Source organism: Puntigrus tetrazona, chromosome 17 (assembly GCF_018831695.1).
Source record: "Puntigrus tetrazona isolate hp1 chromosome 17, ASM1883169v1, whole genome shotgun sequence".
In the NCBI taxonomy this organism is placed as follows: Eukaryota; Metazoa; Chordata; class Actinopteri; order Cypriniformes; family Cyprinidae; genus Puntigrus; species Puntigrus tetrazona.
The window spans coordinates 17950247-17967497 of NC_056715.1; the positions used below are offsets into that span (position 1 = coordinate 17950247).

Consider the following 17251-nt stretch of genomic DNA (forward strand, 5'->3'; position numbering starts at 1 on the left):
TTTCGAGACTAGACCCGAGTTCAGAGAGAGCCTCCTCAACCAGCTCAGAGCAGGGAAAAGGTTCAGAAATGGCTTCCGTAGCCCTGACAGGACAGGACAAGAATTCATAGACGGCCTTCATAACTGTGACAGGACCGGACGTGGATGGCTGAGTGAATACCACTGACACCTCTGGAGGTTCTACAATGGTTTCCTCTGAACACAGAGTTAGTTCAGTAAAGGCTTTTACTTGCTGGTTGCTGGGTGCCACAAGCACACTATGAGCTGAAGTGAGTACTGCTGCTTTAGGAGGTTCTGCAGCATGCGCTGCTACCACTGGATAAACCGCTGCATAAAGATATCCCCACCATAGGAAGCGCTTCAGACAGGGGAGTTAGTTCAGGAACAGGAGGGGCAGAGTGAGTGGGTTTGGTAATGCAGGATGTGCTTGCTGACACCAGCGGTGCATCCCTCATAATAGATACCAGGCTGGAATACCCAAAGTCTGACCTTAAATATCTGGGTGTGCAGGACAGGCCATGATGAGACTCTGGACAGTCAGCGGAGATTTGATGTAGCTCATGAAGATCAACCATGGCTTGCCTTGACTTGTGAAGAACAGTGATGACTTGACCTGACTCGTGACGATCAACTGTGGCTTGACTGGTTGATTGATGCCATTGCAGAAATTGTCTGTCAAATCAGAATACTCAATGATGGCTAAAACGTCTTGTATATGGTCCTCCAGTGTTGTAGTGTCCAAATCTGGCCAGAGTCCATTCAAATAGCTGTTCTGATCTTTGATGGCCCAAGTATTGTGTAACAGGGTGAACAGGACGAGTGGATCAAGAGCAAGACAAGGCAAAAAATTTGACTAGACTAAACAGGAACAGGTTTAGTAAAGGAGCTATAGCTAGCAGTGATACATGCTAAACAATGCTCAGAGATCGGAACTGTTATTTATGGTGTGAGAGTAACTGAATGCAATCAGGCGTGTCATCAGTGCTATGGATGATGGGAGTTGAAGTCTGAAGTGAAATACAACAGCGGTGTGGTGCAAGAGTCAATGTGTTGAGGGACGGACATCTGGTGGTGAGTGAAAGGAAGTTCATGGACCAGATTCGTGACAGTTTTGACTAGAAACTGCTTGAATGAGGCGGCATATCCCAAAAACTTCTAGAATGTTCTCATCCTTCCGAAAGCAAACTATCATTAAAAACACATTTGTACAGTGTTTCATAATTAATGATAGAAGTTCCGAAATGTATATGACCTAAATATTTACTAAAATACTGATGCTACATGAAAGTACAATAATAATCACAGAGCAACCTTAAAATTATAAGTAACATTTTTTTTTACATTATAACGTTTCAGTAATAGGACAATTCGTGTTGTGTTTTTCAATCACACCTATATTATAATTTGCATGATTAGAATATTTTTTTTGCAGGCATCAGTAAACACCTGCTTGTTTTTGTACATTAGACAATTATATAATAACATGCATCTCATCTAAATTTGAATGTTTTTCATGAATCCCTCTTATGATCTCATATCTGATGACAGTATTCAGTATTTTTCCGACTTCCTTTCAGACATAGTTTTTTTGTTGGAAGCCTGTATTTAATAGCGTCTATTACTGCAACCTATTTTATCAAAGCCTAACTATCACTGAAGATCTGAGATGGATGGCCTCCTTTTCTAAAACGAAAAAAACCCCCTGATGATTGCATTTGTCTTTATTTTTTAGAAAACGCTCTTAAGCTCTACTTTCTCTCCACAGTTTATTTAGAAACAAAGGACACGGGAACAGCAGTGCGTGACTGTATATCGTGAATATTTATTCAGCAATCAATGCTCATTTCATTCTTTTCATTTGACAAAGAAGTCAAATTTAAAATGTAGAAAAATAAATTATCATAAAATACATCTCCATCGATATAGCACTGGATGTTTTCATGGAAAACTCTAAACATTTAAGAACGATGTGAAAACACAGTCGAATGATGACACTGAGGTATGTGATAACTCTGATGACTGTATATTAAAGCACAACACGAGTCGATAATCTATTGCCATAGAAAACGAACACAAAACCGCAGTCAATTCCACAGAACTTATAGCACCAGATCAAACAAATATGGAACTGATACATATAATATATATATATACTATATATGCTTTTTATACATATAATATATACAGTGGTGGACAAAATGGTTAAAACGTCAGGAGCTTTTTCTATCTCGGTCATTTATGCCTATCTTCTGCTGTAGTGTGTCATCAGGAAATATTACTATACATTTACAAGCATTCATTTGCTATTAATTGTAATAATCCAGTGAGATTTTAGTGATTTCGAGAGATTTGATCTCTTCATTATCCAGTCGGTCTGGAATGACATTAAGAAACAGATCAAACTTCATTCAAATTAAGAAGAAAATCCATTGGCGGCATCCTCTTTTCATAGCATTTTTTACACAAGTGCCTAAAACTTCTTGAGGTGTCTTGGAGTCTGTCTGTTTGATCGGTTTCTTCATGTCCTTCCAGACAGACTGATGATCGAATCTCACTGGAATGGACTGACTTACAATTACTTTTTAGCTGGTGAGAATAGTAGTATTCAGATCATTTTGGCCACCACTGTATATACATATATATATTTATATATAGATATCTCGTGCATGCTTTTCAAACCAGAACATAGTTCATATCTGCTCGTAAGATAATTATCCATGCTCTTGTATTTGGGCTACATCGAATGTCTCTGGAAGAAAGTAAACCCCGTCCCGCACACATTACATGGATGCAGCCACAGAACAGCTGGCTTCACACCAACATCACACATCTGGACATCATAACACCGCCATATCCCATAGATATTAAGAACAACGTCGTGACATTACATCATCTACGCTTGCATTTATAAGGCAAGAAGGGTGGGAGAGTTGAGGATGTCGACGCTAGTTTCTGCTTTGGTCACGCCGCCCTTGCAGCCGTCCAGTCCCTCGGCTAGGGAGTCCAGCTCTGGGCAGGCGAAGGTGAATACGGACAGGTAGTTGTTGCAGGTGGGTGTGGATGTGCTCACCACCGGCGTGCTCAAAGGTTCTAGATCACTGGCCACAGACTTGTAGAGGGTTTCCCAGTCTGTGATGCCCAGCGAGCCGGTCAGGTCGATGTCGGGGACGGAGCGGGCCGTTTCCGCCGAGATCCGGTCGAGGAGCTCGTCCTTGACGTCCAGGGAGGGCTCGAGGTCGCACAGGCTGACCTCCGCGCTGGAGCACAGGAGGATGTTGGAGTTGCCCGAAATGGCGGTGGACGGTACGGTGGGGATGTCCAAGTCCTGCGGGCCGTCCTCGGGGAGTTTGCTGGCCGCTTCGGGAGCGGAGAGCGGCTGGGGAGACTCTGGGAACAGGCAGTCCAGCTCCTCGGGCAGCTGGCAAAGAGGCTTGTGAGTGGCGAGGACGTACTCCAGCCTCTCCTTTTCCTTCAGGAGGGTCTCGATTTCAGCCTGAAGGGCGGCTTTGTCCTCTTCGAGCTTGTCTGTTTCCTGCAGAGACGCAAAATATATACACTGTAAATGATGACTGAATAAAAATGCTACAGCAAAAACCCGTTGAATGGTTAATGTTAAATATAGATACAGGGAATAATACCATTTTTATAGGCCTTATCGGCTTGTGGAAAAGCTACTTCTTAATACATGTTTTTTGTTGTTGTCGTTAATTCTAGTTACACCTTGAACTCTACAAAAAATGTAAAGCTGAGGGTTTTTTGCTGTCAACATTACATACTGTTTTTTACAGAGTAGGATTATTACCGTGGGCAGACCAAAATCAATGTTTTTCAGAGGTATGGCTAGTGAATGCATTTGCATTACTGCAATTTCAGCACAATTTTTTGCAGCAAAAATCTCCACCGTCTATTGCCAATAGTGTGGTAATGCATGAAGCCCGCTCTCTCAAGCTCTCTACTGACGATCGGTTTGAACCTGATGCAAGATCTGCATTCCCAGTCATGTGGATTCCTATTGAAATGACTGGATTTCACTTGCAAAAAAAAAAAAAAACTCAAAACAATGGTGCGACCGCACCTTAAGCATGTTTTTATAAGTCTACACTGTAAAAAAGGCAGAGTGTAGACTCTGATTTTCTACCTTAAAAAATCGTTTTTTATTTTAAGTTAAATGCTGTAATTATATTAACATTACAACCTAAGTGCTGAAATCTCTTTTAGTATCTTTGAAATACACTGATCCCGGTTAGACTCTTTAAATGAAAATATATAATAAACATTCATTTAACAACATTAGATGTAACATTCAACCCTGATAAACCAAACTGCTAAAACTAATAAGACACATAAGATTTAAACAAAATTTGTAGGGAATTCTATTGGATTTATGCTTCTTCCCTGTAAATGTTACAGGAATTTATCGTTAACCATTTAACAGGTTTATAGCATTTTCTCCGTTTCTTTCTGTTAAACCCAGGGCCATTTTTTAGCTCCGTTTAGCACTCTAAGAAACTCAAAAGAAAAACAGGGTACCGATGTACCGTGTGACATGAAGGAATTTTATCCATTTGTAGTTTTCCCCACATTTTTTAAGTATGCACTGGATGCTTTAGGGTTGAAGTCCACAATATGTTCTGTAAAGAAGAAACGATCTTATTCGATTATTAAGTGCTCCTCTCACACTACGTAAAGGTTCCTTTAGGAACCGTTCGCTAGAAGGTTCTCAAGCAGCATCTCTTCTTTTGGAAGCGGCTGCATTTTGGGTGAAGCACAGACCGACTGGGTTTGCTCTCCACCGTGACTCTATGGTGCAACTGACATGGACGAATGGGTAACGAATAAAGGCTTTTCTATTAAAATCTATTTTCCCATCCGAGCTGGATATTCAGACCCAACCGTAAGCCACTGGCAGAAGGACTCCCCTAAAGATGATTCCCGTTTGCAACACTAACACGACCAAGGAGCAAGTTTGGGGCGAATGTTTGAAGCCATCATGATCTGAATGTCTGTTTTCTGACGCTGGAATCCCACACCTGACCTTTCATACGAGTCTGTTCTCACGACTTCGGAAACCTTGGACGATGACGCAAAATACCCATAACTTTTTGACTAAAAGGCTAATCGGGGACAGCTTTGTAACGTTCTGGATGAACTGGAGATTCCGAAATGAAAACCTGATGATACTCACTGCCTGGAGGGTGTCGGTGAGTTCTCTCCGTCTGTTGCGACACTTCGCCGCAGCCATTTTATTCCTCTCTCTCCTGATCCTCTTCTTCTCCTCTTCCTCCGGAGAGAGCTAGTCAAAGCCAAGACGAATTGCACTCGTTACCATCTCGAAGAATCCATGCATCCCTCGCAAAACGCTTGCCTTCTATATGGCAAATGCACCCCAAAAGCGTCTATCTCTGCAATGCGTCTAAAAATAGTCTATTGTTGCAGACTCGCTGTGACCTGAATATAAAGTGGATGCTGCCGGTCTAGGCGGCATGCCAAAGCAAGAGCTGCATCCCCATCAATCCCAGACACACGCTTCACAGATTATCACGCGCGCAACCGTACCTGCTCGCACTTGCTCTTCCTGGCGGCGCTTTTCCCCTTTCCCCCAGCCGCTTTGCTCTTGGCCGCTTCGCCGCTTTCGGCTCTGCCCAGGGACGGAGACGCGGAGGTGATGATGGTCGGCTGGACCATCCACTGCAAGTCCGGCGTGCTGGAGATCGCGGTGACCGTCGGGACGAACGAGCCCTGCAATCGCGATGGAAACGTGTCATATTAGCTGCACAAACACCACGCCGATCGATCCGCGCGCCTCTGCGCGCACACGCGTCCAAGCGTCACTTTTGGTTTTTTTTTTTAAACATCTTTCGAGTTTACGCTTTCTTTAAATACGCTCGAGCGTCTAAAAATAGTCTCCCGATCAATATTTAACTTTTGCATTGTCTCTGACGTCAATGCTTACGCAGGGCTGCTGTGGGCTCTCCTCAATGGATTTATTTTTCTCAATGAACACAGCTGCATTTACACCATGTTTCGCTGCATTGCAAAAAAAACATCACATCCATTCAACATCAGACAAGCGGATGAAGCGCACACGCGCCTCAGTAGCGTGCTGTTCGAAATCTGTGAATATTTACGCATAATAATATGTATTTTTCATAATAACGCGTATTCGAATAAAAACGGCAACGTCCAAATGCATACATGTATTATCAGGTGCACCGAAAGCGCAAGCATCTCTAGGTCTCCTCTACCTGTGCGCTGCTGTCCATCGGGGCATCGGCGGCTTTGCTGGAGCCGGTGTTCCCAGGCAAAGAGCACGAGGAGTCAGGATCGGTCTTCTTCGCTTTGCTCAGAAACATTTCTCCAGCGCGCAACGGACGAACTGTTGACTCGATCCCAGACGCCTCGCTTCGTGATGTTGGAGTCGCTCTCTCCAGGTTTATAAACCTGGTCAGTGACACTCAGCTCCGCGAGCGGCTATTTATAGTGCGCCTGAATTTTATGAATGAAACGGACCGTACCATTGCGCGCGCGGGGAGCGCCTCCACGGAACGCGCGGGGGAAACGCGGCTCTCTGAGCACCGCCGCGCACGTTACTGTGTAAGCCGTAGCGAAATTAAGCGTCGAGTGAAAAAGAAGTCGGTGTGGCAGAGGTGCGCGATGTGAATCGATAACCCCTGTCAGGACGAAATGTGGTGCGTGCCACATATTCATTCATAAAATTCTGATGGACCCCGATATGCATAACGTCCTTATGAATAATGCGTGACTTATGCGTATGACGGTGATCGCGTCGTGCGAACCGATGCTCACCTAAATATCCCACACTATACTCTGATATTCTGACGATATATTCTGCTGTCGTGCTGTGTAATTCGGCTGCAGCAGGAACATGAGGCAGCGGGAGAAAGACAGAAACAAAGAGAAAACTAACTTTATACGCGATTGCATATTTTGTGAAAGTTGCACGTAATTAAATGGATGTTTAACGTCTATCTCCTGACCCCTCGAGTCCGGGCGTCTGCACCTGCTCACGCGTCACGCGGTGACGTAACACTGTCAAACAGGAAAGTGACCATATAAGGATAACTACGTGTTGGGATTCCAGCGCCGAGCGCGTGTCCGCCGCCGCTTCGTGTTTTGTGCAGTGCGTTTGCGTTTTCTTCTGGAAAGCCTGTCGGCGACACGGACGTGCATGCAGAAAAGCACGAACTGGAAAGGTTCCGTACGTATCCGATGCCCGACCTGATGTCGGCGTTATGTCAGATTACACAAAAGCCGATGTGTTTTTATAGCGTCTATATTTCGTGTCATTTGGCTGAAGGCGGGCTGCAGTGGCATTAATTTAAAAAAGCTGATTATTCTCTTTGTTTGGCAACCAACGATGAGCGAGTAAATGCCTGTCGTGTAAAAATATAAAGGTGCAACAACTCTGTTTGTCGTGCAGCCTATAACGTCTACACCTAGGGCGACGTCGTCAAAATAAATCATTATTGTAGGTAAAATAAGACACGGGCTTCCCTGAAAACGTGATTTGTGATGGTCGTGGGTTATTATAAAATGGCCAAAAAATCACTTATTTAGGCATGACGGCGATTTTAACCGAATTGACTTCCCTTAAGATAACTCTACATGTTATTCACTGCTCTATGCATCCCTGCCTCAGCTGAATGAATCCCGAATGAAATGATCGATGAAACGCGCTTTGAAGTCCGTTCTGAATCAAATGATTCGCGATCCGTGATCCGATTGGAGTTCGAACACTAAGGTAAAATACTGGCAGCGGCTGTTTGCACTAAGTGAAAGCAGAATATTTTATTAGCATAGATGCTATGGATTCTATTAACACCAATCGAAAACGCAGCATTATTTAAGGGCAAGTGGCAGTTATCTGCACCTCAGTATTGAAGTTCATTAGAACTCATTTTTAATTCAAATCATTAAATAGATGCCATGGTTGACGCCCTTATTGGGAAATTAAAGCCCTCTCTACACCTATCCTACCCAGTACTTTATTTTCAACGTTTTGATTATTTCCTTCATTGTTATTGAACATGAATGCTTTAATGATGCGATTTAAAATGTAAAATGGGAGAAACATATCATCAGAAGACAGATTCGTGCCTACATCGATCGTATCGAAATAATATTCGCCATATGTTTCACCTTCTGCATCACTGAAACTGATGATGACTGAGCCCAAAGTTAAGTTATACTGCCAACAAGGCAGGCTATTTGCACTAAAATATTATATAAATGCAGTTTTCAGTCTAAAATAGACTATGTAATTAATTTGTGAAGAGTCGTGACAGAGTTTTGACATATGTGTGTGTGTTTTTTTCTCACGAGACTGTGTGTGTGTGTGTGTGTGTGTGTGTGTGTGTGTGTGTGTGTGTGTATCTATATTGTCAAAAGTATTCACTCCCCCCATCCAACTAATCGGAATCAGCTGATCCAGTGGAAACAGGTGTGTAAAATCAAGCACCCATAGGCATGCAGACTTTCTTTACAAACATTTGTGAAAGATTGGGTCGCTCTCAGGAGCTCAGTGAGTTCCAGCGTTGAACTGTGATAGGATGCCACCTGTGTAATAAATCCAGGAGGGAAATTTCCTCGCTCCTAAATATTCCACAGTTAACTGTCAGCTGTATTATAAGAACGTGGAAGTGTTTGGGAAAAACAGCAACTCAGCCACGAAGTGGAAGGCCACGTAAACTGACGAAGTCAATCGCTATAGACCTCCAAACTTCACGTGTCCTTCAGATAAGCTGAAGAACAGTGCGCGGGGAGCTCCATGGACTGGGTTTTCATGGTCGGGCAGCTGCATCCAAACCATACATCACTAAGTGCACTACAAAGCGTCGGATGCAGTCACTGGACTGGAGCACTGGAGACCTGTTCTCTGGAGTGACGAATCACGCTTCTCCATCTGGTGATCTGATGGACGAGTCTGGGTTAGCGGTCGCCAGGAGAACGGTACTTGTCTGACTGCACTGTACCAAGTGTGAAGATGATGGAGGGGGATTATGGTGTGGGGTTGTTTTTCAGGAGCTGGGCTCGGCCCCTTAGTTCCAGTGAAAGGAACTCTCTAAGAGCCAGGACTTCTCGTCCAACATCAGTGTGTGACCTCACAAATGAGCTTCTGGAAGAATGGTCAAAAACTCCCATAAACACACTCCTTAACCTTGTGGACAGCCTTCCCAGAAGAGTTCAAGCTGTTGTAGCTGCAAAGGGTGGAGCGACGTCATGTTGAACTCTATGGGTTAGGAATGGGATGTCATTTAAGTTCATATGTGAGTCAAGGCAGGCGAGCGAATTCTTTTGGCAATATATATGACTACATAATTTTTCAATGGTCAGTTGATGAATTACTGCTGTCAACTCCTCAGTTCTACATATAAAAAAACGATTAAACGCTGTATCCATTGGGGTTGAAGAACTGCAACAGAATTCTAGAACTTGTCGTTTAATTTGTTGGAATTTGAATAGGCTTTAACTGGACACACACACACAATGACAAGGTAAGAAATGAAAGTACTGGAAAAAGTGAATGAAGGCCTACTGAATTTCACTGTAAAGAAAATGTTTCCATATAGCCAGTGTTTCCATGATCCTTTATCCAAGTATTTACCTTTTAATGCAGAAGGATTTTAACTCTCTTAGCTGTCAGAAATTCTTTGTCAAGTCAGCATGTAGTTTGTAGTCAAGTCAAACTGTAGTTTATCTTGACTCCTGACGAATGAATCTTTTTAGTTAAAATGGGCATACAATGCGCTTTCTATTATTTTCTTTAGTGTGGATGTTTTGTGCATATATATGATCTGCAGAGCTACAAAACTTAAACCTCCTACAAAAGGATTTATCTAAAAGACTCAGGCCTAATATTTTTATAAAAAAAGGTGGCTGCTGATATTTATATTTTGCACCTGCTGTACCTTTCTAAAGTTTTTATTTCTGTATAATGGTACTAGACGAACGCGGTATCAGTCGATGTTGTGGAAACATGGGTATTGTTGTATTTTGTACATTTTTATTGTGTGTGAGTGTGATATATGTTATGGGTTGTATATGTTGTCTTGTCATATTTTAGGTCAGGACCTTGAGTCTATAATAAAGTCTGACTGACCGAGTCACTGATTGATTGATTTCTGTCTTTGCAGAGAATTGAATTGAAAACCCTTACACTACTCTTAACTTTTGTCCCTCTAGCGGTTAAAAACTCAACTGCACGCTTCCTGCGGAGGAACATTGCTCTGGTGAAGGATACAGGACACGTTTATCAGTACAGATGGACTAAACACGGTTTCTTTATTCTTACAGCTGGTGATTCATCTGAGGTTTCTGGTTTTGAATGATCCATGGCCAGTTCATCTCAAATTAGGCGACTCACGGACGATTAAGCACCGGCGAATGACGAGTGCAATTTCCCGCGAAAACCGTTTATTACTCAAGCCATTTAAAACCCCTTATTATGAGTTTTTTTAAAAGTGCAATCTGTGGTTTTAAAGGAATGGCATTTTTGCACTCTCATGATATATGGATATTTTATCAAATCAAATCAATACTGAATAGATATAGTCGACAAAAGTCTTCTTCGTAACAATGACAGGTCAGGCACCACAAACGAACGCCTGGTGTTGGACTGCTCCTCTTACAGATGGCTGAACTCACTAATAATGACTAGTGATGTATTAAGACGCTTTTAGTCGTTTGCTAGCAGGCTCCTGCATCATCAAACGGATTCGGTCTCGTAGTTGGTGCAGACGTCCAGACGGGTGGTTGGGCCTTAAAAAAGCTCCTGTAGAAAATAAGTGTCCCGTCTAGGCTTTGGAAGGAGACTAGGGGGTGGGGAACACTCATTTCCTGGAATGTTTGGCTCTTTCACAATACATCCATTCATTCTGGAGTCTTGGTTCTGGGAGAATACCAGACACGCTGCTCGACGTACACATCAAACCTGGCATGAGAGCGAAGAATTACGGAGAAACGTGTTTTATGGACAATGCCACATCGTGATGGACCTTCAGCCAGAATCTAAATGTAATTTCCAGGACCCAGTCTTTAAATAACGAGCTAAGATTAGCTGAGAGTTCGGGCTGCTTGTTTCTGAACAATGCTATACTCCTGAAATATGCACACTTTTACGTGAAAAGCATGCTTGTACTGTACCGCTGCCAACCTGGAAACACCATCCAACATACCAGCTCACGATGCTTTATATGCAAGCAAACATGATCGTTTGCTGATGGGTTTGTTTATAGAAATGTCTCAGCAATAGCTTCTCTGCAGCGAATGAGAGTCCAGGCCGCTGATAAAAACACCCCAATAATCCACAGCACTCCAGTCCATTTAATTAATGCTTGTAAGAAACGTTTTAACTGACAGACATCGTTTCTGGTCAAAATGCGGGTCTGTAATCCACACCACATCCATCCTCTGTTGGCCTCAGTGCTTGTTCTGTGCAGATTGCTCTCCTGGTTCGTAAGAGACCATGCTTTCTCTGGGTGAAAGCAATATAATATTTAGGAGACTCGTTTTTTTGAGCAACCAAGCGAAATCAAATCTCGACTAAAAACACTGTCCACTAACCACGTGATGAAAAGCAGCAGCATCTCCTTCGTTTAAAGGGTTTTTCACACCGGCAGGCATTTTCAGTAGAGGTGATTTTTCAATAAAAAGCAGCTGTTCATTGCAAAGCAACAAAGCAGCGACCTCTACTGATAAAATAAATGACTGTCAGAGAGTTTGTTCTGACCGTGAGAGTGAAAATCAGAATAAAGGGAGAATATTGGTATGGTGGGCCGGCACAAATGATCCTAATGTACTTCTTTTTGTCACTCTTCTTCCGGTACATAATCTCATTAATATATACATTTTAGCATGACCTTTGTCTAAATGCACATTTTTGACACTAAAATAGATTCATCTTTCCTTACTACATCCCTCAAATATTATAATATTTTAATAGAAATAATATACATTGCATTTTGAGACATTTTTGTCAAAACACGAACATCAATAAATTTAATTCTTGTGAATGAAATCTAAGCCACGACGAAACAGTGAAGAAACAGGAGTGAACATGGAGTCTGTATTTTATATTATTTAGGGGTTTTTCATCTACAGAACTCTACAAGTCTATAACAGATGTTACATCATGTCAATAAGAAGGTGTGTTTACTCGTATTTATCAGTAACAGACCGTAGCTCATAACGGAAATAAATAAGAAGCATGTGTTAATAAATACTAAATCGAGTCGTCTTGTCGTTAGCGGGCTACTCGGAAATCCTTGAAGTCCAGTTTGTCGACGGCCCGCTCGTTCCTGAACTCCGCTTTGGCGATTCGTGACTGAGGACTGCCGGTGGTTTGCAGCCACCGCTGCATCTCCTGGACCCTGGAGGCGGGACCCTGCAGCTGGCCTTGAACCGTCCCAGCATCGGTGTTCTGCACCCAGCCCACCAGACCCAGCCTCTTTCCCTCCGACTCAAACACAACACACCACAGATTCACACCCGTGTGCCAATAAAGTCATTCACGGGCATGCACGGCAACAAAACGTCTGGCCTTGGTATGTAAAAGGACACACACTGAAATATAACAACAGTTCTGTCCTATCGGCAAAATCTGAAATCTTTAGCAAACACATGAACAGTCGACACGAAATAGTTAGCCGTTTATGTCCGTAATATGATTTTTTATTTTTTTTCCTGAGCATACCCAACTAAAACCATTAAAAAACATCTGGCTAAATCATTTTAAAACAAATACATGTTAAAAAAAAAAGCAATGCCTAGAATAACTAAAACTGAAATACAAAGTAATAACAAGAGATGACAAGAGTGATCTCCCTAAAGTAACACTGGAAAATAAATGCGTGTAAGTAAATAGGGTCTCTTATGATTTCATGTCTACCTTCACAATATAATTCACTTCAACCAAAGGCGAGATTATTTTTATGAAAGGACGGGTGGTGGGTTTACGTTTCGTAATTCTCCATACTTCATCATTCACGCGTAATTTTGTGTCAGTTTAATATTTATTTTGCCCAAAGTGTTATTAAACTTATTTTAAACTCAGCTTAAAAGCCATTATATAGAACAAATCTTATAAACACAGACAGACAGGTAACTTTAGATAGTGGATCTTATTTTGAACTGATCGTGTCAATATACAGCAAGCTATAACAGGGTGTACAGTGCCACATTATTACATATTGCGTGGGCAATAATAGTGGTTTTAATGTTTTTGACTGCACAGAAAGGTTTAAAAATAACCCCCCTCCCGGGAATCATTACGTCCCTGCATTAGACAGACACTTACCTGGGTGTATTTCCTGAAGAAGACCCCCTGCACCCTCCCAAACACTTCATAATCTACAGACAGCAGCTCTTCAGAGGACATGGTCACCTGAAACACATCACTCACTTAATAAATCATTATAATAACCACTGGATCACGGTCAACCATTTTCAGTCACTACAGAAACCCGCTTGACTTCTAAAGAGTTTATTTCCATGGAAACGCACTGGTTCTCTCTGGAAACGATGAAAAGGTTTTCTGTTGTGTGACGTACCGGTGGACGAACGATAATAAACGTCTTTCTGCTTCCTGAAATCCGCCTCAAATCGACTTTCTTGGGGTTTCGAGCGTTTACGTGCGGCGACAACTTACTGTTTTGCTCATGAAGCGGCACATGCGCAGCGTCATCATCACCGCGCGTCGGTCATCCGGGTCACTGCGTGACGTCTGACGCAACTGGCCAATGGAAAGGGAACAGGAAGTTTGAGTTGTCTCGTTTCTAAGCAACGACTGTAAACACAACTCTACTGGAAGCAGATATTAACGAGTTCATTAAACCTGAGATGATTCATCGGTTTACTTTCGAAGAAAGAAGAAGTCGGGTGAGTTTGATATTAAACCATCTGCAGTCTAATATCCAGGTGCTTATGAAAACGCGCTGATTGAGCCGAGAGGGTTAATAGGGTTTTAATCTAGTCAAGGTAAAACTTTTAACAAATAGATGTCTACATACTTTACCCCGTTGATTAATAAGAGTACATGAAGACGATGATGATTAACTATGCTCTATTTTGTATAATTTATCACAACAGAAAGCAGAACACTAGATAAATCTGATCTTGAAGGTTTTTACAGAGAGAATTGTTATCACTCCATAGGTCGGAAAATAGAAGACAGACAGGAGAAGAAGAAAAAGTTGAAAAATGGATAAAAATTAAACAAACAAGCAAAAAAACGATTTCCAAAGAGGACATGTACATGATGAAAACTGGCCAGTACTCAAAAAAAAAAAGAGTTTCCCTGTAGTTTCCCTGTAGAACAGCTTTTATCAAACCCAATGACTGTAATGTAAGGAAGTGCTAAGTAGAACAAATAAGAGAAATAATTTCTTATTTTCAAAGAGATGTCTGTGTGTTATATCGGTCCACAGGTTGACGCTCCTGCTGAAGCTGTACATGGGACTGAAACTGAGATATAAACATGCAAGCTGTGCCACACCATCGATTCACGGAGCATTTCTGGGAAAGAGAGACCGAATCCACAAAACTTCCATACTTGCAGAGAGAGGGCGTGAGCAGACGGCGCAGTCCCTCGGGAGCTCATCACCACCTCAGACAGCAGGTTCTAGAAAACCAAGAGGGAAAGATGAGCTCCACGAGAGAGAGACAGCAACCCCGGCAACATCCCGACAACCTCCACGGAAAGAAACACATGCATCTGGAGGAGCGGAGTGAATACGTTCCTTCACGGAGAGAATCCGACAAATTATTCCCTCTAAAACCGGTCCTCCACAAGAGAGCCTACAGCCTGAGTAACGTCCCCAAACCAGAGCATCAAGAGAGACTTTACTCGTGTTTGATGGATCAGGCGGTTAACAGACACCAGCAGAAGGTCTTAAAGAAACTAGACGCTCTTAATTCAGACTATCTAGGAAGAAAAACCCAGACAAAGAGCGATGTGGACCGTGAACAGAGGCATACATGGCTGTCAAAGGAAATCCGCTCGGAGGAGATGATGCTCCAGGAGAAGATTTTCAAAGCAGAGGAGACTCTGAGAAGACTGCAAAGAGAGAGGAGGGAGAGTGCAAAGAGAGATAGGAGATACTTGGAAAAGATAAAGGAGGACGACGGGTTCTACAGGAAGGGATGCAAAGACTGGGATGAGGAAAGAGACAGATATCACGGGGAATACAGGAATGAGATGGAAAGGTGGGAGGAATGGGAGCGAGGGAAAGACGGCGGCCAGGTGGAAAGGAGCAAAGAAAGCGCGAAATGGAGAAGACCTTTGGCCTTAGAGATGAGAAAGGGCCACAAGCTGGAGGAAATGAGAGAGCGGGATGGGTATGAACAGACAGCAAAAAACAGGAGCAGGGAAATGAGCGATGGGCGAAGAGAGAGAGGAACGAGGCCAAGGGAAGCGCGCAACCTCTATGATGAAGATCAGTACGACGTGAGAAAAACAGATCCGTCTGACTCCGTGAGAAGGGACAGATCTCACCTCGAGCACGAGAGGAGAGGAAATAAAGAGGGTTCGTATCAGCTCTCGAAGGAGGCGGTTCCGGAGAGAAACCCCGGCCAGAGAGGGAAGCACCTGCAGCGGGTGGAGCTCAGTCTGGAGGAGGATCCGGACGCTCCTCACCAGCTCGTCCCGTGTGACGCGTGCCAGCGCTGCTTTGCAAGAGACCGCCTGGAGACGCACATGAGGGTGTGTGAGAGAAAGCGGCCGCAGCGCAAGGTATTCGACATGTCCCAGTACAGAGCCAAAGGAACAGACCTCGAGGAGTTCATGAAGACCAACAGCAGGAGCAAAACGCCAGTGAGAGTTCAACTGATCACTCATTAAACACAGATTTCTGTTCTGAACGCTAGTTCACTGACAGATTTTATCACTAAAAATATCAGCATTTGCACTGCTTTGCATGTTATTTCTCATTTTGAGTTTCTAAAACAAATAGAGCTGATATAGAGACTATATCAGAGTATATTAGCCATGATGGATCTATTATGATAGGCTTGAAATCATAATTACATAATTATGTTATTCGTGGTCTGCGGTGGATAGATATGTGCTTTGTTTAGCCGTGGTAGTGTTTACCGTTTCTGTGCGCTCTCCACGTCTTTACTGACGTCTCGCTGTTTTTATCCTCAGCCTAAGAAGAATAACTGGCGTCAGAAGCACGAGGCCTTCATTCAAACCATGCGTCAGGGCCGCGCTCACGATCTGCACCCGGAGTATGTCCGCTGCCCTCACTGCGGCCGTACGTTTGCCCCGGGGCCGGCGGAGAGACACATCCCCAAGTGCCAGAACATCAGGAGCAGACCACCGCCTCCCAGACAAGCGCTCAGCAGCAGGAGGAAGACCACGCAGTGACTCTCCAAGACCTCCATGACTTCAGAAGAACAACCTTCTTGTGTAAAACACCTGTCTATTAGCTTATTCTGCTTTGCTGCAGCAGCACACTTCACTAACCTACAGTTCGTGACGTTTTTATTAGGTTTCCCCTTGATTTCCCCAGCAGAAATATACATTTGCAGCTCATGAAATGCATTTAATGTGTCTTTAAAAGTAAGGTTCATGTTTTGAGATCTTAATGTAATGTTCATTCATGAATATGCCATTTTTTAAAATACATGTGTGTTCGTGGTACAGTGTTGTGATGCTTGTTAATTAATATATTTATGTCGATTTAATTATCATCCATAGTTGTGTAGCTCACTAGTCGCCCGGTGGAATGATGTAGAAAGAGGCAGAAATGTTTTGGTAAGCAGATACTGGACAGGGTCAGGTTATTCAGCCACGCTGCTGCTAAAAGTGACTCAAGTTACACAACAGGCTGCTCTCGCTCACTGGCGGGTGATTATTGTAGATTATAGCACGCTGTGATTAAATACCAGTGCAGCTACTTCACAGGATGAAACCTCTTAGGAAAATAGTGTTGTTATCATATTACGTAACAGTTCCACATCAAACAGAGTCAATATACTGCACTATACGTTCTTGCTTTAATAAGCCTATCTGTCAAAGGACAGCAGAGAAACGGACTTCTGGGATTCTTAAAGAAATGTTATGCAATGCATAAGAGTGGCTGCTTATGTGTAGTATGCATACACTGGGTGTTAAATGGAGAGGTCCGGTGTGGCTAGGGTTAGGCCAGAAGTACCCCGCGGCTTTTCTCTTTAAGCCAGGGGACCGGAGTGGAGAGGAGTCTGGCGGCATCTAGTGGTCGAACCGTGCACA

General features: G+C 43.1%; 3 protein-coding genes across 4 annotated transcripts; 1 reads left to right on the plus strand and 2 right to left on the minus strand.

The window, feature by feature from the left end:
* Positions 1-1801: 1801 nt before the first annotated feature.
* On the minus strand, positions 1802-8349 carry fosaa (v-fos FBJ murine osteosarcoma viral oncogene homolog Aa). 2 transcript variants are annotated; one of them, XM_043262436.1, is made up of 4 exons: positions 6246-8333; positions 5557-5739; positions 5186-5293; positions 1802-3532 (listed from the first exon to the last, which is right to left on the minus strand). In XM_043262436.1, exons 1-4 carry the CDS (start codon positions 6351-6353, stop codon positions 2906-2908), a joined length of 1026 nt encoding a protein of 341 aa, XP_043118371.1. In that variant the 5' UTR covers positions 6354-8333; the 3' UTR covers positions 1802-2905. The 2 variants fall into 2 exon arrangements, with proteins under 2 accessions (XP_043118371.1, XP_043118372.1); XM_043262437.1 differs by lacking the exon at positions 5186-5293 and having other exon boundaries at positions 6246-8349.
* Positions 8350-12071: 3722 nt separating this feature from the next.
* Positions 12072-13735, minus strand: acyp1 (acylphosphatase 1, erythrocyte (common) type). Its single transcript, XM_043262438.1, has 3 exons — positions 13667-13735; positions 13316-13402; positions 12072-12478 (listed from the first exon to the last, which is right to left on the minus strand). Exons 1-3 carry the CDS (start codon positions 13703-13705, stop codon positions 12263-12265), a joined length of 342 nt encoding a protein of 113 aa, XP_043118373.1. The 5' UTR covers positions 13706-13735; the 3' UTR covers positions 12072-12262.
* A 24-nt stretch (positions 13736-13759) lies between these two features.
* Positions 13760-16660, plus strand: zc2hc1c (zinc finger, C2HC-type containing 1C). Its single transcript, XM_043262434.1, has 3 exons — positions 13760-13896; positions 14445-15829; positions 16163-16660. The coding sequence occupies exons 2-3, from the start codon at positions 14495-14497 to the stop codon at positions 16382-16384; spliced, it is 1557 nt and encodes a 518-aa protein (XP_043118369.1). The 5' UTR covers positions 13760-13896; positions 14445-14494; the 3' UTR covers positions 16385-16660.
* The last annotated feature ends 591 nt before the right edge of the window (positions 16661-17251 follow it).